The sequence below is a fragment of the Oryzias latipes genome, chromosome 20 (assembly GCF_053564925.1).
Source record: "Oryzias latipes strain Hd-rR chromosome 20, Olatipes_Hd-rR_3.1".
Classification (NCBI taxonomy): Eukaryota; Metazoa; Chordata; class Actinopteri; order Beloniformes; family Adrianichthyidae; genus Oryzias; species Oryzias latipes.
Genome location: NC_136256.1, coordinates 17,755,549 through 17,778,364, shown reverse-complemented (window position 1 = coordinate 17,778,364; position 22,816 = coordinate 17,755,549). Strand labels below are relative to the sequence as shown.

At 40.0% G+C, this 22,816-nt stretch overlaps 2 protein-coding genes across 4 annotated transcripts; both read left to right on the top strand.

The window, feature by feature from the left end:
- The first annotated feature begins 188 nt into the window (after positions 1–188).
- Positions 189–11,352, top strand: nup58 (nucleoporin 58). 2 transcript variants are annotated; one of them, XM_023950124.2, is made up of 14 exons: positions 189–663; positions 1,476–1,636; positions 1,761–1,793; positions 1,874–2,146; positions 2,243–2,411; positions 2,575–2,640; positions 2,728–2,902; positions 3,230–3,309; positions 3,451–3,569; positions 3,775–3,857; positions 4,050–4,251; positions 8,414–8,497; positions 9,113–9,211; positions 10,004–11,352. In XM_023950124.2, exons 1-14 carry the CDS (start codon positions 581–583, stop codon positions 10,171–10,173), a joined length of 1,797 nt encoding a protein of 598 aa, XP_023805892.1. In that variant the 5' UTR covers positions 189–580; the 3' UTR covers positions 10,174–11,352. The 2 variants fall into 2 exon arrangements, with proteins under 2 accessions (XP_023805892.1, XP_023805893.1); XM_023950125.2 differs by lacking the exon at positions 8,414–8,497 and having other exon boundaries at positions 190–663.
- Positions 11,353–13,466: 2,114 nt separating this feature from the next.
- On the top strand, positions 13,467–21,632 carry ropn1l (rhophilin associated tail protein 1-like). 2 transcript variants are annotated; one of them, XM_020712682.3, is made up of 7 exons: positions 13,485–13,626; positions 13,887–14,057; positions 17,751–17,874; positions 18,310–18,471; positions 18,920–18,947; positions 19,038–19,095; positions 21,412–21,632. In XM_020712682.3, the coding sequence occupies exons 2-7, from the start codon at positions 13,927–13,929 to the stop codon at positions 21,506–21,508; spliced, it is 600 nt and encodes a 199-aa protein (XP_020568341.1). In that variant the 5' UTR covers positions 13,485–13,626; positions 13,887–13,926; the 3' UTR covers positions 21,509–21,632. The 2 variants fall into 2 exon arrangements, with proteins under 2 accessions (XP_011487129.1, XP_020568341.1); XM_011488827.4 differs by having other exon boundaries at positions 13,467–13,626; positions 18,920–19,095.
- The last annotated feature ends 1,184 nt before the right edge of the window (positions 21,633–22,816 follow it).

Sequence of the window (22,816 nt, the reverse complement as noted above, 5' to 3'; positions counted from 1 at the left end):
ATATATAAAACAAAAAGGTTGTTTTCAACTTAAAATACTTAAGCGTATTAAGAAATGTGAGGAAACAAAGAGCCATTTCACAGCTAGTCACACAAAATCTCGATTAAAAAAAACCCCAGCAGATTAAATTATATTTTACGTTGAAAGAATTACCGGAACTTACATTTCTTTTCTCGTTAAACGTAAGTCACAGACGTTGAAAAAAATTCAAGGGAAAGATAGGAAATGTAGTTCTGAGAATATTACCCATAATTCATCAGTGTAGGGCAAGAGAAACACCAGGCGGGTAATAGGAAAAGTGATGCCGTGCTATATAGCTTCTTGTCAAACTTGTTTTTAATAATTGCCTTTATTTTATACAGTTAGTCAAAAAACGTGAACGTCAAACTTTTCAGTGTTAGAAGTCAGACATTTAGTCGCTTTTCCCTTGTACGTTTCAAAAACAAGCAAGCTTGTGTGGGTTTGAGTTTCGGACGTCGTTACAAGCTAACAATCGTGTGATGCTGTTCGGCTAAGGTTTACCTAAGTGTATGAAGCCCACGTAGCCTTTTGGTGTTAAATGTGGACGACTTAGGTTAAAATGTCTGGTTTTAACTTCGGTTCGGGGGCTCTTGGCGCGACCAACAACACAGGTGGAGGATTTTCATTCGGAGCGGCAACCAGGTAACAACAATTAAATATACTCGACTCGAGGTAGCTAACGCTAGCATAGCCTTGTCCTGTCAGCTAACGAAAACGTGCTTCCCTCGTAGTTACTGCCTCTGTGCGGCGATTTTGCCGGGTACAGGAGGAACTATTATAGGGGAATTTGTAGCGTCTAAACTAAGATGTTAGCGAAAATGTAGGATGATTTTGATGTTACCTGTCCAACATTACTTACAATCTTTAGCTATGTTTGTAGCTAAGAGATCATCCGAAAAGTAATAACAACAAAGTGTCTATTCACACATCATTTTTAAAACAGCCAGTGCTGAACTTTATATTCTTGACCCCACGGACCCCCAGAAGAAGGTAATGGTTTAGGATAACGGTTACAGTTAGTAAACCGCCAAATGCTTCCTGATTGCGGCCGTTTTCTGTTGCTCACTCACTGCACTCCATGGGGATGGATCAAATGAGGAGAGCACATTTCACACAGAAGGGTGACAACTAATGGGACTTTAACTTTAAATAAGTGCGGCCAACAACAAAATTCAGCCTTGGACGCACATTCAAAACGTGCGGGAAATGCAGCTGTGTGCCTCTTGGCTGCACGTATTATGGTTTAGGCTTTTGTGTAGATTTTTGAAGTGGGTAGATGTTTGACACCCCCCCCCCCTTTTTTTTCTTTTCTTTCTTGAACTATTCATCTTCTTTCATTTCGATGTGTTTTAGGTAAATCTGTTTATGTACGTTATTATATTCGATATTTGTTTTTCTTGCTGGTTTCTTTCAGTGTGTTTGACATCAGACTCTGTGATTACTTCTGTCTGTAGTGCACCTGCCGCTAGTACTAGCGGCTTTTCTTTTGGGACTGTTCTTGGAACGGCAGCTGCAACCCCTGCTTCCACCACCACTACAGCATCCCTTGGTTTAGGAGGAAATCCTTTTGGCCAAAAACCAACCGGAGGATTTTCTTTTAATACACCTACCTCAAGTAAATATATATATATATATGTATATGTTTGAACAAAGTTGAGATTAACATAGAAATGTCTTTTGAAAGAATTGATTACCACTCATGTATTGACCAATCTGTTGTCTTTTTTTTTTTCCTGCAGGTGCTGCTGCACCCGCGACAGGCCTTACATTAGGTGTGCTAGTTTTTCCATCTCATTCTTTTTTAAATCACAGATTTAAATTTTTGATTGATGTTATGTGTGCCTTGTCGCAGGTGGAGCACCAGCTTCTACAGCTGCCACTACTGGTTTCAGTTTAGCCTTTAGCAAGCCTACTGCCTCAGCATCACCATTCTCACTCACCACCAGTACCGCCTCCTCAACTGTTGGAACAGGTTTATCGTTCGGCTCTATCCTAACCTCCACCGCTCCGCAGCAGCCGGCAGCCACAACCTTCTCCCTTGGTCTTGGTGGCTCAACAGCTTCCACAGCAGCCTCAACAGTGCCATCACTTGGAGGGAGTTTGTTCAGCAGTTCTGTGTCTACAGGTGAGACAAAAATCTTGACTAGACTTGTGGTTATGTCCACATAACCATTTAATTTTATCTGTTTACTTTTATCTAACTTGTATCTTTGTGTTCCAGGTTTGGGGCAAACCACTCTTGGAGCAGGTGGTGGGCTAACATTAGGTTCTTTGCTTGGTACCTCAACTGCAGCATCAACTGCCCCAGCTCCAAGTATTGGCCTTGGTGGAGTTGATTTCAGCACTTCCTCAGAGAATAAGAGTGACACGTTATCTGGATCCAGTGAGCAGTATGTTGTTTTGTACTTTAATGTACATTTTTATTTGTGAAACTGAAATGTCTATACTGACCCAATTCTACTTTATTGTAAAATATTTTTTTAAAATATAAGAAAAAGTTTATCTTGCTTTGAACTTCTAAAACACAAAGTATTCTCTTTTTTTTCCCCTCAGGGACAGTAAAGTTTTAAAAGATGAGAATCTGCCCCCAGTTATTTGTCAAGATGTTGAAAACTTTCAGTAAGTGTTTTCACACTTTGCGGCATCATGCATTAACTTCTGGATGTGACTCTGGGCCTTGGATCACCTCGATACTTTCTTTTACAGAAAATTTGTCAAAGAACAGAAACAGGTGCAGGAAGAGATCAGCAGGATGTCCTCAAAAGCAATATCTAAAGTCCAAGATGACATCAAGAACCTCAAACAGCTTCTCTCTGTGAATGCAAGCGGTCTGCAACGCCAAGCTCTGGCCATTGACAAGTTAAAACAGGAAACGGCTCAGGTAAAACCAGCACAAATGTCTGAACACATGTAGTTCAAGTTTCTGTAGAAACGCAAAAGTGTGGGTTCTTTGTAAAATAAGTCCACGTCTAATGATTCAAGGTGGAAAACATAAAAGAAAAATTACATTTGGTAGAATATTTCTTTATTGTACAAAAATGTTTCTGGGAAAAGTTATATAAAAATGAATTAATGAATAATAAAAATTAGCCCTTTTTTTAATTTCTTGTTTTTTTTAGAAATAAAATGAGTAGAGAAAGTGTTTTGTTTCTCAATGTGAAGTAGGTCAATTAAAACCTGTTTTTCAAATGTTATTTTTGTTTGTAAGGAGCTGAAAAATGCTGACATAGCACTGCGGACACAGAAGACCCCCCCTGGACTCCAGCATGAAAACACAGCTCCATCAGAGTAAGTCAGTCAACGACCACATGTCCAGGAGGCCTCAAAGCTCAAAGGATTCAAAGAAAATCGCTCCCTCTTTGCTCTAAAAATATGTGAATTCTTTAATAGACAGGAACTTGAGTACTTCTTTTTCTTTTTTTTAACTAGTTATTTCCGAAGCCTTGTGGAGCAGTTTGAAGTGCAGCTGCAACAGTACCGGCAGCAGATCGAAGAGCTGGAAAATCACCTGACAACACAGAGCAGCGGCTCCCACATCACTCCTCAGGGTAATTTGTCCTTATTCATGATGTGTTATCCTGTATTTTAAACCAACATGTCTGTTTATGAAGATTTAGGATAAACAAATAGATAATATAGCCACCTGTAAACGTTTATCTACTCTTGCTTTGCATCTGCCTTGTATATCTTATCATTTCTTTTAGCGTATGCTAAATTAGCACACAGCCTAAGGATGTTTTTCTTTCCTTTCAGATTTGACGATGGCCATGCAAAAGTTGTACCAAACATTTGTCGCACAGGCTGCTCAGCTTCAGTCTGTCCATGAGAACGTCAAGGTCAGGTTTTTTTTTTAACAGTAAAATGTGTCGGATAATTTCAAATCTCCTAAATATTACTATATATATCAACAAATAGTTTTTTTTTAATCACAGATACAGAATTGTTAACAAAAAGTTAAATATTTGTTTGTTTTTGCCATTTGTTTGTATGGTAATGTCATGTAAATATTTTAATATCTGGTGCTGCAGATTTTGAAGCAGCAGTATCTTTCCTATCGTCGAGCCTTTCTGGAAGATACCACAGACATTTTTGAGACCAAGCGCGCGTCCAACAGGAAATGGCAGAGTGCATCACGAGTCACAACTGGGCCTGCTCCCTTCTCCACCGTACCCAACGCTGCAGCTGTTGCCATGGCAGCCACGTTGACCCAGCAACAGCAGCCAACTCCAGGTCTGACTGCCTACAAGTTCTAGAAAGTACTCCTCCTCATCACCTTGGTTAAGAGAATAAAAGTAGGGAGGAGAAACTAAATAAGAAGTGTTGGAAGGGCAGGGTGATTGTTTTATTTTTGTTTGTTCTTTTTAAGTATCAAAGTGTTTTGGTTGCAAGTAATTTTAAAGACGACAGAATTATCAGAAATAACACTTGATGGTGTTATTCTGACTGTGTGTAAACTACTTTGAAAGAAAAGTGTGTGACAGGGATCTAGAAATCTGCTTGAGACATCTGACATGAGTTTTTGCACTGCCTTACCATCCAATTAAACCTCACAGTCTAAGTGTAAGGTTACAGTCGGCTCCAGTGCACAATTAACACCTAACTCTGTCAGTTTGCACTTTTTTTTTTTAAAGAAAATCCTCTGAAATGTTGTTATGCCAGTGGAATCACTGGGGGGGAAAAAGAAACACTGTTAATGGAAGAAAACTCACCATTCCTATGAAAAATATGTACAGATCCCAATCCAAACTCTAACAGTATTCTGTAGACCGCTATAGATAACATAACCTATTCTTGTAGGGTTTTTGCAGTTCTCCAGATCTTTATCAGAATTTTTAAATCAGACAGTTCATTATTTGAAACATGTTAAAACATTTAGGAATTCAACTGTTCACATGATCCAAAATGAGCAGATTTAACTTCCATTTAAGAATGTTTCCGATCACTTCATCTCTTTGTCCAAAAAACATTTTTCAGCGTTTCCGTTGGACATGTATTCCTAAAATCTTCATCACTTGTGGATACATCATTTTGGCTTTATTGAACAATTTCTCAACTGAAATGACTAGTCTGTGTTTTCCATCACGCGTCTGTGGTGTTTGATATTGTCAGCCATTTTTGTAGGCTTTGGTTTGTAGGCCATCTTACTGGCATATCAGGGCACCAATGTTGTGATGAACAGACAAAGCTGTTAGTAGCAAGTTTCTGCTGGCCTTTTGTTCCCATAAACTTTTAACAAAAAGAAGTAAACACTTCAGATGATTTCGAGAGCAATATTTGACTGGGTTTCAGCAAAGTCTAAACACTCTTCGTTGGCAGTGTCCTTAAAAATAGGATTTCCAGTCTCATGTCAAACAATATTTGCTGCTTATTTTTAAACAAAGCTTTCCAAACTTGCATAGACTGTTATATCTACTTGCAATGTGTTAACTGAAGTGCTGCTCGCTTTTCATTGGTAGTTTTCCTCTACTTTTGATTACTTCACTTCTTTGAGTAATCACATACTTCATAAAAAAAATATGTGCCGTGGAGGGATGGGAGTATTTGTGTACTACAATGTAAACACTGAAGGCACCTCTCTAACTATCTCATTACCACAACCAGTATAACCCACTGTTGTGTTACGAGTGAACACCACCTCTGTGCCTGCTGAAGATTGCGTTTGTTTGTTTTGCTTTGTGTTTATAAAGTTATAAAGTTTCTAGTTGTAAATCTGCATACTTGTGCTATGATCACTGTTCAATGAGAATCCATTCTTTACATTTAAACTCACTGCCAATCATTTTCTGACCGTGTGCCACAGAATAGTATTTTTTTTTGAACACTGATTTGTTGTGCTGAATAGCCAACGTCTTAAATAAGTGGATCAATTTTTCCATGCTGAATTGCAACTTGTATTTATTTAGCTATTTATTTCTGGGTTACTTGACGCATGTGGAGGGTGAACAGAAGCACTTTTCCTTTGGTAGACTTTATCACATACATTGACAGTGCGGTTGTGTGTTTTCCTGACACTGTTTGTTGGCGCAAAACATTCAAAGACTCAGGATTGAAAATGTCAAATTTCCAGACGTGTTGATTTCTACTGAGGCTTTGTCCTTCAGTGACTGCTTGATGACCTTGTTGAAATAGACCCAGTCAGGTTTTGTTGGCCTTAAGTTGTTTGGTTTCAGGAGAAAAAAATGTACTTTTCATCTCACTGCTTGATATTGAATGGAGTCATTTTGGTATCAGGCCAATATCACTGTTTCTTGATACATTACTTTTACCCAAGGGCTACAGTCGGCATAACAGGGCTAGTTCATTTCTATCATTCAAAGAAAAATGTGGAGTTCAAATGCTGATTCTGAGTTTCAGGTATTTCTTTCTTAACATTTGGGTACTTGACCTGGATTCTAGTTGTAAGGTGCTTTTCGTTTTGTGTAGAAAATCTTTCAGTCAAATCTTCGTATAGGTTGGTTGAGATTCAGGTCATTGGGAATAGAGGATTGCCGCTCGCGCTGCTCCACAGGTACCAGAGAGGTAGATGTTGGTGCCAAATCAAACGGCCAAGTGTCAAGTTCGAATTTACAGTATTACGTGATGTAGAAAGTGTTAACATCCAAACTAGAGGCAAAGAAAACGGTGTTAATACATTGTCAGTGCGTACAGGGATCATTGGCAAACCTAATTTAATTGTTTATTGGTGGAGTTTATTTATTTAAAAAAGGAAAAACCTTTCTGGCTTTTTCCATAAAAACACTAATATTTTTGTAATATAGAGATGGAATTCCAATCAACTTCTTGAGGAATTTAAATTATTTGTGTGGTTTCTTAACATTGTCTTCCATGATTCTACATTTGTAGTATACTGGCAGTATAAAAAGTGAATTGCTGTATTTAAGGTTTTTGGAGTTTGAAGTGATCTTATTACCCAGATTAGATATTTTTTTCTGAATTAAATTACACCAAAATGTGAATCCAGCTTTTACATTTTTTTTTTAGGAATGTTACTTTCCAGGCAAATTGCTTGAAGTCCTCAACTAGAAACATGTATGTAGTAAAAGCTGTTTTTCCTTTAGTTAACCCTCAGTTCAACATCACACCAAAATGCTCATTTGAGAACTCTTGTAGTATTTGAGTGGTCAGCTGTTGAAGACTTTATTGAATGTTTCTGTCTCTCATGACACAATTCCTTGAAATATTTCTAATATTTAGCTATTTTTCAGTAGTGTGTGTGTGTGTGTTTGTGTGTTTGGCTCTGACGATGGTTTCAGGGTGTGTAGGAACTGAGTGAATAACCAATTACCTCAGTGAAGTTAGTCTTGTACAACGAAGATTGCATCTTGGGTAGATTTAGTCTTGTAATGCTCTTCAACCAAAACCACACCCACCTTCATGAGTCATTCTCACATCAACCACATGGTTTGGAACTTGAAAACTCCACTTTTTGACATCAGCTTACACTGAAACGATACTATAAACTCTTAACTCTTGAGTGCTTTAATTTAAATGCCTGTTGATCCAATATATTTAATACAAAATGTTGTGCCTTTTATATAACTATATAGCGTAATTGTGCTAATTGTGTGTGTGTTTTTTTGGGGATGTATGCTAGTTCATTCACTCTCAGAAATCTTGAAAATTTATTGATTGCGGTAGCAGATAGCAATTAACCGATTCTGTTCCTGTTTGTTTGTGTTTTATGTAAGTGGAATTGCATATAAATTGACAATAAATCAGTTTTTAACAAAGAAACATTTGTCCTTGTTTTGTTTTGACTGGAGTATTTATTATTATTATTTATTTTTTGGTAGTGCAGACTAATTGGACATTTTTCTATTTTTTTTTTTTTAAATTAAAGTCATCAAAGAAATGCAAAAAGACAAGATTCTGAGTGAAAGAACTAGCAGCCTTTTTTCCAAGTTCTTAAAAACCTCTAAGCATCCCTGTTATTGCCTGAAATGGTTTCTTTTTAAAACAATTTCCTAAACTTTTTACTGCATTGTTCATAACACGTGGAGTACAAAGCATTGTGCACGGCCACATTTATTTACAATTTTCAGGGACATTTACATAAAATCATGAATAATAGTTGTTTGCTATTACGCTAGCATTTAACCCTTGTGCTATCCTAGGCACTTTACCATTGGGAGTTGGGTCATCTAGACCCACTAGACAGTGCTCTGAACCTTTTTTCTTCAATGATTTGTGATCTTCACTGGTGTCCATGGATTACATGAAATCTTTCCACCTTTGTCATAGTAGGAAGAACACATCAATGTAAGGGTGGGGTCATCTAAGATAGCACAAGACAAACATATAGATTTATTTATACATGGCATTATTATGTCCAAAAAAAAACAAAGATGTTCCCAGAACAGTAAAGCAAGTGCTTTTTCCCTCTGTGCCATAGGGACACAGGCACCCTTGGGGGCAGGATTTGGAAATCCTTTTGCCTCAGCAGTGGGCACTAGCCTGGGCTCCTCTACCCTTGGAGGTACTACCTCTGAATTTTGGAAAATGTTGCTCGCTTTGTGCTATTTTATTTTATTCTTTCTCCTAGCGTTTCACTTTTCTCCTTAATGACAACAAACCCTTTAAGCAGGAGATTGTGGAGATCTTCTTGTTTCAAAGGAACAGGTTGCTAGTGTGTGTTTGTGGGTACAGTCACTGTATAACACCCCCCCCCCCCTCTTCCTTCATTCGTAGTTTAAAGTACATTCAAGAAAAGTGACTCCTATCTTTATTTTGACATTGAAATCACTAGAAATGTGACTTCCGGTCCTTGAAAGAAAAAAATTGGCAAAAGTTACCTGGTTCTAATATTAATAGTTATTTTTCTCCAGAAAACGTTTGCACTTCTAATTAAAACATCCACAATTACAGGAATAGGTAGTCTGAGCAACTTACACTGATGGTTTTGTTCTTTTACCTTCCACAATCTTGGGTTTGTGGTTGTGTGTAGCTTTGAAACTGTATTGCATCAGCCTGTTTTTCAGATCTTTTGCCTAAGTTTCCCTCCCCTCACTGCCAAACTCTCTTCTTCTTTTTGTGTGCCGACGCCCTCGTTTTCGGTTTTCCGTCTGACTCCCATGTCCCTCTTGTCCCCCAGGATTTGCTGGTGGACCAGGATTCGGCGGCGTGGGCTGTGCGGGGTCGTCTTTTGGCTTCTCCACCGCTGCCAAGCCCGCAGGGGGCAGTCTGAGTGCAGGTATGTTCAGTCTGCGTAAATACTGTCCTCCGACTCGCCTTCAACAGTAGCAGAACACAGAAAACACTTTTTGATGATTCTTCTAGATGCCTTCATCTGATGGTGAGGAAGGTAACTTGCATACGTTTATAAGTTTTGTAGGAATTTTTGTTACTACGCTCCATCCAAGAGCATCGCTCATGATATGCCCCAATACTCCATAAATACTCCATAAATGTGAGTTTTTTTTTTTTTCTAAATTGTTGTTTCCATTAGGTGAAATTGTCGCGAATCCATTTGTTCATTGAAGTGAAAACGCAGCTAACATGTCCGTATCATACGTGATCTGTGTCCGTTTTGTCACTATACCGCCAGTCTGTTTTGTTGGTCAAACATTTGGAGCTTCACATCCATCAGAACAGGCGGATCCTACTTATTAAAAAAAAAACTGCAGCTGTAACTCATTTTCTGCATCAAAATAAACCGCTCTAAATTTAAAAATGTCCCCCATCGTTTTGCTCTGTAATGTTTGTGGATAAAGTAGGAAGAAGAAGAAAACAGACCGGTGATATCAAGACGAGCACATAAAAAAAATGGAGCACAGTAGTTGTAGTTTTTTACTTTTGTAGTTCCTAAAAAAACATTCAAATGAAAAACACCCATTTATGTATTTATTTCTTTTTATTTAATACAATACCTTTCTATTCTACAACGAACAAACTGTTGTTTTCATAGCAGCAAATGCTAACATGGTCTTCTCCTTGATCCTGCAGCATCTCCCCATGACCTGGATGTCTTTTCTATGTCCACTAGGTTTTGGCAGCACCAGCAGCTCGGGCTTCAACTTCAGCAACCCGGGCATAAACCCGTCGGCTGGCCTGACCTTTGGCGTGTCTAACCAGCCTGCTGTGGGTTTCGGAGCAGGAGGGCCACTTCTCCAGCTAAAAAAGCCTCCCGCCGGTAACAAAAGGGGCAAGAGATAGGCATAGCAGAAAGACTGAACTTTGGGACAAAAAAAAAAAAAAAGAAGGCTCCAGTGCTTGAAGTAAGTAAGGCCTGGATTTTAAAAGCGCAAGTAAGGGGGAAATAGAAAAAAAAAGACAAAAGTGATTAGACATGCCACTTTTCAATAAAAGGATTGATTATTTATATTTTTTTATGTTTTCTCTCATTGAACAAGAGGAAAACTTAATGCAATCTGTTTTTTTTTCTAAGAAATCAGAGTTACCCACCAGTTTGGCTCCATTCTGCTAACAAAGTTCGTTTATTATTTTTCTTTTATTCTTTTCACAAACTGCCGGAAACTGAGATTGGGCGAACTTCGTTAGCAAGATACGTTAAGTTTGGATGTCGACACAAAATTCTTACAGAAGTGGGTGGCGTTTGGTTGTGTTTGGACCCTTCAGTCTTTGCTTCATCGTGTTGTGGGTGACTGCCAGCGAAGAACAAAGCTGTTTTTGGTTGTCTTTTTTTTTTGTATGTTTTTGTCCAAATATTTTGTAGAGCAAACAGATTTTTCTTGTGCCTCAGTAAAAAAAAAAAAAAAAAGTGTAGATGGTTTAATAGAACTGCACTCAAATACTTTTCAGAAGATGACGACCCATGTCTCTTTATTAAAAGAAAATTGTGGAGTATTACATTGATAGTTGTAATGCCTGGGTGACTATGGGGCAAGTCAGTTTTATTTTTGTACGGAGCAGAAAAAGAAGCAATACTTGGCGAGGATAAAAGGGGACTAATGTGTTGAGCTATAGAAAAGTCAAGTCCACATAACCTGTATTTTTTGTTGAAATCCATCCTTTATGTTGAATTTTTCTTTTTTTTTTGTTCCTGTGTCCTTCCGTATTGACCTTGGAAATGGAATCTGTGTCTTCACCCCAGCCCCATATGATGTTTAAGTTAGTTGAATTGAAAATGTTTACAAGTCTTTTCTGCTTAGTCAGATTTAACTTGTAGAACCATTTTGCACCCAGTGTATGTGACTCATTTTTGTCCTTGTCGTGCAGTTAAGGATTGATGTCTATTCTTCTTTTTCTGTGGGATTATTCCCCCCCCTGCCGCTTTGGTTACCAAATGTTGGTAGTCGTATTGTCTCTTTTCTAATCAGTCTGTGGAAACTTGTATCTTCAAGATGCTGTTTAATAAACTTTTTTTTGCTTATGGATGGTCTTGCTTCACTATGAGTCTGTCTCATGCATATTGCATGGCTTATATGGACATATATATATGCACATGCAACCTTTTAGTAGCCTGAAATTGAAGATCGGAACTCTATGTAGAAAGAAGACCAAATTTGGTAAATATTGTTCAACTGTGTTCAAAAACACTTCCACACACAAACACTTGGACCTTCCTTACCGAGACACAGGGTGTAGAGGCAGTTTAGCTTAGTCTGTTTAGTTTTCTATTTTATAACAGATTTTATGTTTTGTATAATTAGTGCAGCCCACTGAGACAACTGTTTTGTAATATTGGGCTATATAAATAAAACTGAGTTGAATTCCAGTTCTTTAAATTGATGCATCAGATCACACAATTGTGGCCTTTAGAATATAGACACACACTTTTTATCTACGTACTTATAGTTACACTAAAGAAAAACCTTCAGATCAGTAGTGAACTGTGCCAAAGAATAATGCATGTTCAGTTTAACCCTTGTACTATCTTAGATGACCCCACCCTTGCATTGATGTGTTCTCCCTACCATGATAAAGGTGGAAAGATTTCATGTAATCCACCAGTGAAGATCACAAATCATTGAAGATAAAAAGGTTCAGAGCACTGTCTAGTGCAGGGGTCGGGAACCTAAGGCTCGCGAGCCATATATGGCTCTTTTGATGGTCACATGTGGCTCGCAGACAAATCTTTAATTCAAATTTTTTTTCTTCATTAGACCAGTCCTTCTCGTGCGCGATGCGATGGCAGAGGCGCGCAGTAGTAGCGGTGCTTAGAGAGACAAATCTGCGCCAGCACTAGTCTTCTTCCACTTTCGGCTTCTCCCATCAGGGGTCATGGTAAATTTGGCAATGTTTTACGCCGGATGCCCTTCCTGACGCAACCTTCTCAAACTGGGCTTGGAACCAGCAGAGGTAGAGAAGGGAACAGGGAGCAGCCCGGAGTCGAACTCGGGTTTCACGGATGGAAGGCGCCGCAAACCAGCATGAGCTAAACTGGCTCCTGCGCCAGCACTAGTATAAGTTTAAAATTGTCTATTAATTCACAGAGTTTGTACCACCCGGAAACCTGTGAATTGCCGTGCCTAAAACTGCGCGCTCCCGTCTCTGAGAAAGAGCGCGCAGTTGCGGGGACGGGATGTGTGAGGGAGAAAGCAGAGGGTGGGGCTGAGGTGTTGTGGGGACAGGCAGCAGGTGAATCGCGCAGGGATTGTAAATAGGTAAAACCCACTGCCTGTCACTCACTGCAGCGTGTGAGTGTGTGTTTGGCTCCAGGTCCGCATGTGAGCAGTCTGTCTCACATCTACAAAACATTCATACCAACCTAAGATCACGTTTAAAGTCTCAACGCCTGCATGAAGCAGAAACTCACCACGTAAACCAGACTAGACCATCAGCAAAACTACCACGAGAAATACTCATCATTTATTAGAAACAGCATAACAATGTTATTAAAAAGAATCCACAGACTTATTGTACTTTAAAAAGGTTGAAATTACATCAAATGCACACATTCACTTGTATTTTAGTTTTAAACATATTGTCGCGGACTGAGTTGGATGGCTGTTGGGCCGCGTTAAAAGTTCTGGAGTTCATTGACCGCATCAAGCAGAGAGCTGATTGGCTCTCAGTTCTGTCGCTCAGCCTGTTGTTAGGTAGTTTGGACCAATGGGGTTCAGCTATGGGCCGAATAAGGGAAAGGGGAGGGCTGCAGCGGGAGCAGGGGAATATAAAGTTGGGAGACGCGCTCTCGTCTCGTCTCGGCGGGAGAGATTCAGGAGTTGCTGAATTAATTGTTCGGCGTTTGTCGCGGTCTGCAGTAACCCGAATAAAGAACCTTAAAAGAGGTTAAGTCTCCGTGCCTCAGTGTGGGAAAGGGACACTACATTATTGTATGGCTCTTTCGAAATTACATTTCAAAATATGTGGCGTTTATGGCTCTCTTGGCCAAAAAGGTTCCCGACCCCTGGTCTAGTGGGTCTAGATGACCCAACTCCCAATGGTAAAGTGCCTAGGATAGCACAAGGGTCAATGACATTCTGTAGTAACATTTCTAAAACAGCAGGGGGCGATATGCACATGCGGCTCCATTGACCTCAGCGACAGAAGAAGAATTCTGTTGCCATGCGACGGTAATATACAACTGTCAGTTTACGGACACGAATTGTGGCGTAAATCAGAAGGACAGCAATTACGATTTTTTGGTGAACATTTTAAGGCATTTTTTGCTTATTACTATTTACAGTCTACATATTTTTCCAGGTAACGTAATATGATTGTTTTTCTCAGCACTATAAATAATTATCACTTAATTTAAACGTATGTGTGATGCACGCACATGCTAAATGTTGCAAAGATGTCGTGACGTAGTCAGTAAGGGATTTCTGCATTTTGTTAACACTTCAATTATTGTTTGTTTAATGCAATGTTTTTATTTGGAAGGGAAATAAATGGGTTATTCATACCAAACTACTAAACTAACTAAAAATTACTAATACAATTAATTTCTTATTTTTGTTTAGTACTTGCTGGCCGACAAACTACAGTGCACGTATTTCAGCCATGCCCCTTCCAGACACACTGTACTGTGCCGAGCAGATCAACATTCCACCAGAACTACCAGATATCCTCAAAAATTTCGCCAAAGCAGCCATCCGAACGCAGCCCATGGACTTGCTTGCCTGGAGTGCAGCGTGAGTTTCTTCTTCTTTCTCTTTCGGCTTTTCCCATCAGGGGTCGCCACAGCGAATCATCCTTTTCCACCTCACTCTATCATGGACATCTTCTACCCTAACATTAGCCAACTTCATGTCCTCTGTTAAGACATCCATGTATCTCCTCTTTGGCCGTCCTCTCGCCCTCCTGCCAGGCAGCTCCATCTCCAACATCCTTCTACCAATATATCCACTATCCCTCCTCTGAACATGTCCAAACCATCTCAGTCTGGCTTCTCTGACTTTGTCCCTAACACAGACAACATGAGCCGTCCCTCTGATGTACTCGTTCCTTATCCTGTCTAACCTGGTCACTCCTAAGGAGAACCTCAACATCTTCATCTCCGCTACCTCCATCTCAGCCTCTTGTCTCTGTCTCACTGCTACCGTCTCTAACCCATAGAGCAGAGCTGGTCTCACCACTGTCTTGTACACCTTTCCTTTGAGTCTTGCTGACACTCTTCTGTCACACAACACTCCTGACACTTTCCTCCACCCGCTCCAACCTGCCTGCACTCGCCTCTTCACCTCTTTTCCACACTCCCCATCACACTGAACTGTTGACCCCAAATACTTAAACTCCTGCACCTTCTTCACCTCATCCCCCTGTAACCTAACGCTTCTACCTTGATCCCTCTCGTTCAGACACATGTATTCTGTCTTACTACGACTGACCTTCATGCCTCTTCTTTCCAGAGCAAACCTCCACCTCTCTAGCTGTTCCTCCACCTGCTCTCTACTCTAACTGCAAATTACAATGTCATCCGCAAACATCATTGTCCAGGGAGATTCCTGTCTTACCTCGTCTGTCAGCCTGTCCATCAGCATAGCAAACAAAAAAGGACTCAAAGCTGATCCTTGGTGTAGTCCCACCTCCACCTTGAACTCCTCTGTCTGACCTACAGCACATCTCACCACCGTCATACTTCTCTCATACATGTCCTGAACTACTCTGACATACTTCTCTGCCACTCCAGACGACCTCATACAGTACCACAGCTCCTCCCTCGGCACCCTGTCATACGCCTTCTCTAAATCTACGAACACACAATGCAGCTCCTTCTGACCTTCTCTGTACTTTTCCATCAACATTCTCAAAGCAAAAATGGCATCAGTGGTGCTCTTACGGGGCATGAAACCATACTGCTGCTCACAAATCTCCACCTTCTTCCTAAGCCTGGCTTCCACTACTCTTTCCCACAGCTTCATTGTGTGGCTCATCAACTTTATTCCTCTATAGTTGCTGCAGTTCTGCGTGTCACCCTTGTTCTTAAAGATCGGAACCAGAACGCTTCTCCTCCATTCCTCAGGCATCTTCTCACTCTCTAAAATCCTATTGAACAACCTTGTTAGAAATCCCACTGCTGTCTCTCCTAGGCACTTCCATACCTCCACAGGTACGTCATCAGGACCAACGGCCTTTCCGCTCTTCATCCTTTTCAGAGCCTTCCTAACCTCATCCTTTTCAATCTCTGCTACTTCCTGCTCCACAACAACCACATCTTCCTCCCTTCTTTCCCTGTCATTTTCCACGTTCATCAGCTCCTCAAAATACTCCTTCCATCTTTTTTGTACACTCTCCTGAGTTGTTAGCACCTTTCCATCTCTGTCCTTAATCACCCTTATCTGTTGCACGTCCTTCCCATCTCTGTCTCTCTGTCTGGCTAGCCTGTACAAGTCCTTCTCTCCTTCCTTTGTGTCTAACCTGTCATATAGCTCATCGTAAGCCTTCTGTTTGGCCTTTGCCACCTCTCTCTTCACTCTACGCTGCGCTTCCTTGTACTCCTGTCTACCTTCCTCAGTCCTTTCTACATCCCACTTCCTTTTAGCCAACCTCTTCCTCTGGACGCATTCCTGTACTTCCTCATTCCACCACCAAGTCTCTTTACCGTCTTTCCTCTTTCCAGATGACACACCTAGCACCTTCCTACCTGTTTCCCTGATAATTTCTGCTGTAGTTTCCCAGTCATCTGGAAGCTCATCCTGACCACCCAGGACCTGTCTCAACTTCTGCCTAAATTCCTCACAAGTTTCTTCATTCTGTAGCTTCCACCACTTGGTCTTCTTTTCTGTTTTCCCTCTCTTCTTCTTCCTGACCTCCAGAGTCATTTTACACACCACCATGCGGTGCTGTCTGGCTACACTCTCTCCTACCACCACTTTGCAGTCGTTAACCTCTCTCAAATGACCTCGTCTACATAGGATGTAGTCCACCTGAGTACTCCTACCTCCACTTCTGTATGTCACTCTATGTTCCTCTCTCTTCTGGAAGTAAGTGTTGACTACAGCCATTTCCATCCTCTTCGCAAAGTCCACCACCATCTGTCCCTCCAGATTCCTTTCCTTCACACCAAACCTGCCCATCACCTCCTCATCACCTCTGTTGCCCTCACCAACATGTCCATTAAAGTCTGCTCCAATAACAACTCTCTCTCCTCTGGGGATACTCTCTATGACCTCATCCAACTCACTCCAGAATCTCTCCTTCACTTCTAACTCACAGCCAACCTGTGGCGCATACCCACTGACTACATTCACCATCACCCCTTCAATTTCTAACTTTAGGCTCATCATCCTGTCTGAGACTCTTTTCACCTCTAGAACACTGTTTACAAACTCCCCCTTCAGAATCACTCCTACCCCGTTTCTCTTCCTATCAACACCATGATAGAACAGTTTGTATCCTCCTCCAATACTACGTGCCTTGCTGCCCTTCCACCTTGTCTCCTGCACACACAGTACATCTACCTTCCTTCTCTCCATCATGTCTGCCAGCTCTCTGCCTTTCCCTGTCATTGTGCCAACGTTAAGAGTCCCTATTCTCAAACCTATGTTCCTGCCTTTTCCCTTCTCTCTCTGGCCCCGGACCCTTCTGCCTCCCCTCTTTCTTCGACCAACAGTAGTCAAATTTCCACCGACACCCTGTAGGTTAACAGCATCGGTGGCGGTCGTTGTTAACCCGGGCCTCGACCGATCCGGTATGTCTAAAGTGTTGTGGATGATTCGCATGGTTATTTTGGCAATTTTTACGCCGGATGCCCTTCCTGACGCAACCCTCTCTATTTATCCGGGCTTGGGACCGGCACAGAGGCAACTGGCTTGCAACCCCTGCGGCTAGTGCAGCGTGAGTTTCTATGGTTGCAAAACACCAGATAAACTGCAAAAGCAATATTCTTGTTTAGTAAATATTTTCTTTTTTGAAATCACACAGCATGTTACCACTACCACAGAGCTAATACATCAGTTATGTACGTTAGATTCAATGCAAAGTTTCCTGTAAAACAATTAGAGCTCGGCTCGAACTGGATCATTGATCATCATAATTTCCAGGCATTACATCAAATCTATGACAGAGTATTAGAGAAAGTAAAAGTTAGACGATGAAAATGGCCCAAGTCCACATCTTAAACTAAATGGCAGATCCTTAATAGATCTATGCATACATAAATCTTACAATATTGTAATGCACTAATATTTCTACACATCATCAGTTGATGAAAGTCACATCGTTAGTCATCCATAGGTTCTGGAGTTGACTTAGCAGTTTTTACGACAAGTGAAACAGATGAATAATCATCATTTTCAAGGCTGGTTTAACGTGTCATTGAATGTTTTTTTTTATTTTTTATTGCAGCATCTTTTATATTAATGTGATTTTTTTTTTAAATCCAGGTACTTCAATGATTTGTCTAAAGGAGAGTGTCTTCCTGTCAAGGACAGACTAGAGATTGATGCCACCACCCAGAAAATGGACCCCAGCTTGACTCCAGGTCTACTAAAAACCCTACACAAGCAGGTATTTTTCAACAGCAGGCAGGCAGTAGTGATCAAGGGTTTATCATTGCACATATTTTTGTCATTGTTTAAGAAAGGGAATCATTTGTTTGTATTTGTTTTTGTGTGTTTTTTGTAGATTTATTCTAATTACTCAGATTTTTCAAATTTGGCCATTTAAACCGTTTAACTTTCATTTTATTTTCCTTATTTATTCTATACCTTGATTTGCTAGATATTGTCAACACCAAAAGATGTGTACTGATTTAAACGTTTTTTGAGAAATGCCTCCATTTATGTCGGAAGTTTTTAATGGTACACACTGGAAAAAAAGTGCAAACTACATTCAAAAAAGAAAATTTCTAAAATCGCAAAAAGATCTCAAATCCTTTTGATTGCAAATGTGACAAGTAACATAATCTGCTGATCCCAGTTAACTCTTTCCTTTCTTTTTTAGCTGTCCTCCAGGAAAACATGTAGCAAGGAGGAACTGCAGGCCAAATGGAAGGGCTTGTGTCTTTCACCCAATCAGTTGGATACTCTGTTGTCCTTGGGCGGCTTTGATTCAGAAATCGACTGGATTGAGTTTTTCGCTCTGGGCTGCAGTGCTCTAGGAGGGGTAAGGTGCTACAAAAATATACACTCAGTTGCACTTTATTTGACTATGATTTCAAACCCACAGTGAAAAACCTTAAAACTTTATTTTATTTTATTTTATCTAGAGTAGATTCATTTCAGACATGTCATCTTGTAAATCCTTAAATTTGGACTGATTGAAGTTCGACAATTATATTGATCACTATAGAAAAAAAACCTGGTGATTTAAAAAAAATAGATTCTTAATGTTTAAGTGAATGCTGCCAAACGTTAACAATTGCAGGGTGGTGCTGTAACCACAGGGGGGCAGTGTTGCTCTGCATCCATTAGGGGAAGCTTTGCACATATATGTATGTGTGTTTTTTTGAATGAATCTTTGGCATGATTTTACATGAATGCTCATCCCATGTAACTATTACTATTAAGAATCTAAAGTTCTTGACATTATTTGTCGTTCTGCACTTTTCCAGACCCTCTTAAGCTCCATGAAGTTTGCCTGTGAGATTCTGACAAATGATGAGGAGGGTGGTGCTGCAAGGATCCCATTTGATACCTTTGTCCAAATCTATACTTTCTTGGCTCACCTAGATGGAGATGTACTACAGGAACACATTGACATCTTCCTCAACAGTTTGAAGCCACAGGTGTAGGTATTTTGTTCGTGTGTAAAAGCTGTTTCCCCAGTCGGGACTGCAATAGGCAGATTGGATTTAGCATTGTATAAAACCAACAGCACATATTTCTAAAACATAAACATGCTTTTTTCATTAAATTTAGCTTCCATCTGAACTTACACTGTCCCTATAAAACGCATTTTGAGGAATACTTAATAATCTGTTATAGGAATGTGCATTAGTTCACTCCAAAATCACCACAACAAAAGAATAATGACTTTGAACCAAACATTCTAGGACATAGTTTCTGCAGAGTGGCAGGAGTTCAGTAGAAATTTGACTCTGAGATAAACCTGTCTCGTTCCCAGATAACTCGGCGCTGTCCAGCCGTACAGTTTTGGGCCAGATGTCAGCTCGGATGAGGAAAACAAAGACGTACATGAATCTAGTCGTTTACAAGTGGATCCATGGGAACGGAGCGGGGCGGGGGGTCTTGAGGCCCAGCCTGGGTATTTTTAAAAATACAACCTTTTTCAAAGGATATTTTTCCGTCTGCTCCTGATGTCACAACAATTGAATAAACTAATATTCCGAAATCCAATTTGTGAAAGAAAAATGCAAGGTTTTTCTTCGGATTGGGTCGTTAAGGAGGAAAATAGGCAGAAATAATCCAACTCAGATTACAGGAATAGTCAAGACAGTGATGTTCACATTAATTTTTAAATTGAGTTCTAGCTTTTGCTCAGGTTTCTTTTTCTTTCTTTGCAAAGACAAATGATGCTAAAATTCATCTAGCCAGTTATCAGACAGTTCACAGGTTTACATAGATTCCCTTAGTCGTAAATGTTGTTGTGATTTTCACTGTTGCAATCCTTTTACAGATAGGTGGAGCATTTGCTTCCATGCATTGGTATCTCAGCCCAAGCGCAGCATTCAGGTTTTCAACTTCTATACCAGGAGTAGGTTGGGACAGAACACAGAAAGTGATAGAGCACAGAAGGAAACAATAAGGAAGCAAATGACAGTGTTCGATTAATAAATGTGCCCACCATCGCTCCTTCAAACCATGTTGTTTCATTTCCAGCAATTGGTCCCATTAATTGTTGGTCTTCTTATTCATCACTGTCCGACTGAACCAGCTGATAGTTTGGTTCAGGGTGAAATCTTTTTAATGAACAAAAAGAGAAGCACAAAGCTGCCTTTCCACAGACTGTCAGATGAAGTATGTGTCTGCGTTTAATTTCCCCCTCCCTCATGTCTGGGTTAGCCCGAGTTCATTTATCATGCACACAAGTTATCAGCTTGCAGCCGCGCCAAATTTGGCCTCTGTGGCGGTGCACATGAAAAGGAGGAGGGGTACAGAAATCAGCCCCCTAGTCCACAGCAGCAGGATTTCCAGATTTTGGTGGAGGATTAGGTTTTGTTTCTCCCTCTGATGAGCAGGTTTGTTATCATACTTGGTCAGAACTAGCAAGTATAGAACGATGCTTTTGAACATCACATCCATCCTCTATGTACGTCAACACAAAACGATTTGCAACAAACAATGTTACAATGAATGTTTATTACACTCTTAATAGGAGCGCACATTTTCACAAAGCTAAAGTTGTGTCATTTTATGAGTATTTTAGCAGGCAGGACAGGAAATGACATCAGTGTAGGGGGGGGGGGGGGTAAATCAGAGTCACAGCTGACAGCTAGCTTTATGTTTGGAGACTGTTTAAGAGATAAATCTTGCTTCTTGAAGAAAAATAAACTCTCTTCACCCACTATAGACTCAAATAATCCATGATACTGAAGCTCCCACTCTTGGTTTTTAACAGAACCCACCCCCTCCCCCATTTTTAAGACAAAAAGACTATAAGGCCCATTGTTTTAAGGGGCTGGGACATTTATGATGCAATTTCAAAGATGTCAGTGCTTTAGAATTCTAAACTCCAGGGTGGAGGTTGTTGCACAAAGTTAATGTTTTTTTTTTTAGAGCTTTTGCTCATAACATCACATCTCCAAGGAGTCAAGGAAAGTTGCAGAGCAGTGTGAAAAACGCAGGAAAAATAAAAAGGTGGACACAAAGGCCCCCTTCTTGCAAGCATTTGTGTAGCTGTTGTGTAACAGACAGTGATGTGAGGGGAAAGGGAAAGTGTGATTCATTCTATTTACTGACCCTGAAACTTTATCATCCTCCCAAATAATTTGATTTCCTCAATAATAAGAGTATTCACAGGATACAGTATGGCATCACTAAATGGAAACTGTAAAAATATTACTTGTTTTTTTTATGAGAATATAAGTGACAGTGACATATGGATCGAATTAATTGTACTAACATCCATTGTGTTTTTCTTCAGGGAGTTGCAACATGGGATGATAAAACCGGCGAATTTCAGCCATTGGGAGGATGTGGACTTTAATTCTAGAGAATCACCAAATCCTGAACAAAAGTGAAAGAACGCTGGTGACTGAAAAAGTCAGCTTGACTTTTCTTTGCTTTTATTTGTTCATAAATGATTTTATTTTGAAGAAAGTAATAATACTTTCAGCGTGATGAATAAAGGTTATTGAAACATAATACATAGAATATCGTACATCGTAAAAATAAAATTAAAACTCTTAACCCTTAATAGCCCACTACATCAAAGAATTGAAAGATTTTTTTCATTTAGTTTAAGATGTAAAAATGTTGACATGGGTATTCGAGAAAAACTTGCTTAATTTAGCCACTGTTTCAAATTTGATCCACACATTTTTAACATGGTATATCTTTATTATGAAGTACAATTATCAACAAATGTTTTTCAAGTTATATACAATACAAGGAATATTTGGATCATGCTAATGAGATATAGGGATCTAAGAAATGTGTGTGTCAAATATGATATGAATTTTTACATCAGGTTAAAACTCTTTCATCATTCTAGTATTTCAGTTTAATCAATTAATTTTCTTATACAGCACCACAACCAAGTGGCTGGAATAATATACAGGAACATGTGTGCAGAATATGGACTGGAAACCCCAAAGTCAAATTAGGAAACACCTATGAAAGTGGTAGAGAAGGAGAGGGAACATCAGGAAAAAGGAACATGAGAAACCGGAGAGATACCAGGGACTCAGAGAAGAACTGGAGAAAGCCTGGAAAGTGAAGGTGACAGGGGTACCCGTGGTAATTGGAGCACTCGGGGCAGTAACCCCCAAGCTGGAGGAGTGGCTACGCAGGACCCTGAAGCTTCCAGGCCTCTGGTAGAGGACCTGAGCTTGGGTGAGGAAACCACAGAGGAGCTTTTTTCAACCGTTCAACATTTAGCACACATGGTCTACTGTGGTTTTCAGTCATGCTCTGTACTGAACTTTGTGTTTTGGCACCAACAATGGTTCCTCGAAAAAGCCTCAATTCCATTAGTGATGCTTTATCACTTTGTTTGCATTTCAAAACCCTTGTGTGTACCCATGCAAGAGCATTTGAGGAGCATGAATGGGATTTTGATAAATGTGGCACTTTCAACCAGGTCATGTGTTAAAGTTGTTTTTGCACACATGACCTCTCAGTGCAAAAACAATGTAATTAAAAGCCATTGTTGCCTATTGAGTACTTCTGAATTTCTCCTCATTTACTGGCAACAAAAGGTTTCTTTTAGTGATAATTTAAGTGTTGCACTTAGCTTCTAAAAATGCAAATATATGTGTGCTGGACTCATTAACTAATTAAACAACGAAACCACCTAATTAGGTTGTTAAGACTTAAAGCATTCAGTT

Excerpts from the sequence above, each read along its gene's own strand:
- nup58 (XM_023950124.2), top strand. The coding sequence starts at position 581 with ATGTCTGGTTTTAACTTCGGTTCGGGGGCTCTTGGCGCGACCAACAAC. Across the intron at positions 4,252-8,413 it reads GCAACAGCAGCCAACTCCAG|GGACACAGGCACCCTTGGGG; the intron begins GTCTGACTGCCT and ends TCTGTGCCATAG. Across the intron at positions 9,212-10,003 it reads AGGGGGCAGTCTGAGTGCAG|GTTTTGGCAGCACCAGCAGC; the intron begins GTATGTTCAGTC and ends TATGTCCACTAG.
- ropn1l (XM_011488827.4), top strand. The coding sequence starts at position 13,927 with ATGCCCCTTCCAGACACACTGTACTGTGCCGAGCAGATCAACATTCCA. Across the intron at positions 18,472-18,919 it reads GCTGCAGTGCTCTAGGAGGG|ACCCTCTTAAGCTCCATGAA; the intron begins GTAAGGTGCTAC and ends GCACTTTTCCAG. Across the intron at positions 19,096-21,411 it reads AACAGTTTGAAGCCACAGGT|GGAGTTGCAACATGGGATGA; the intron begins GTAGGTATTTTG and ends GTTTTTCTTCAG.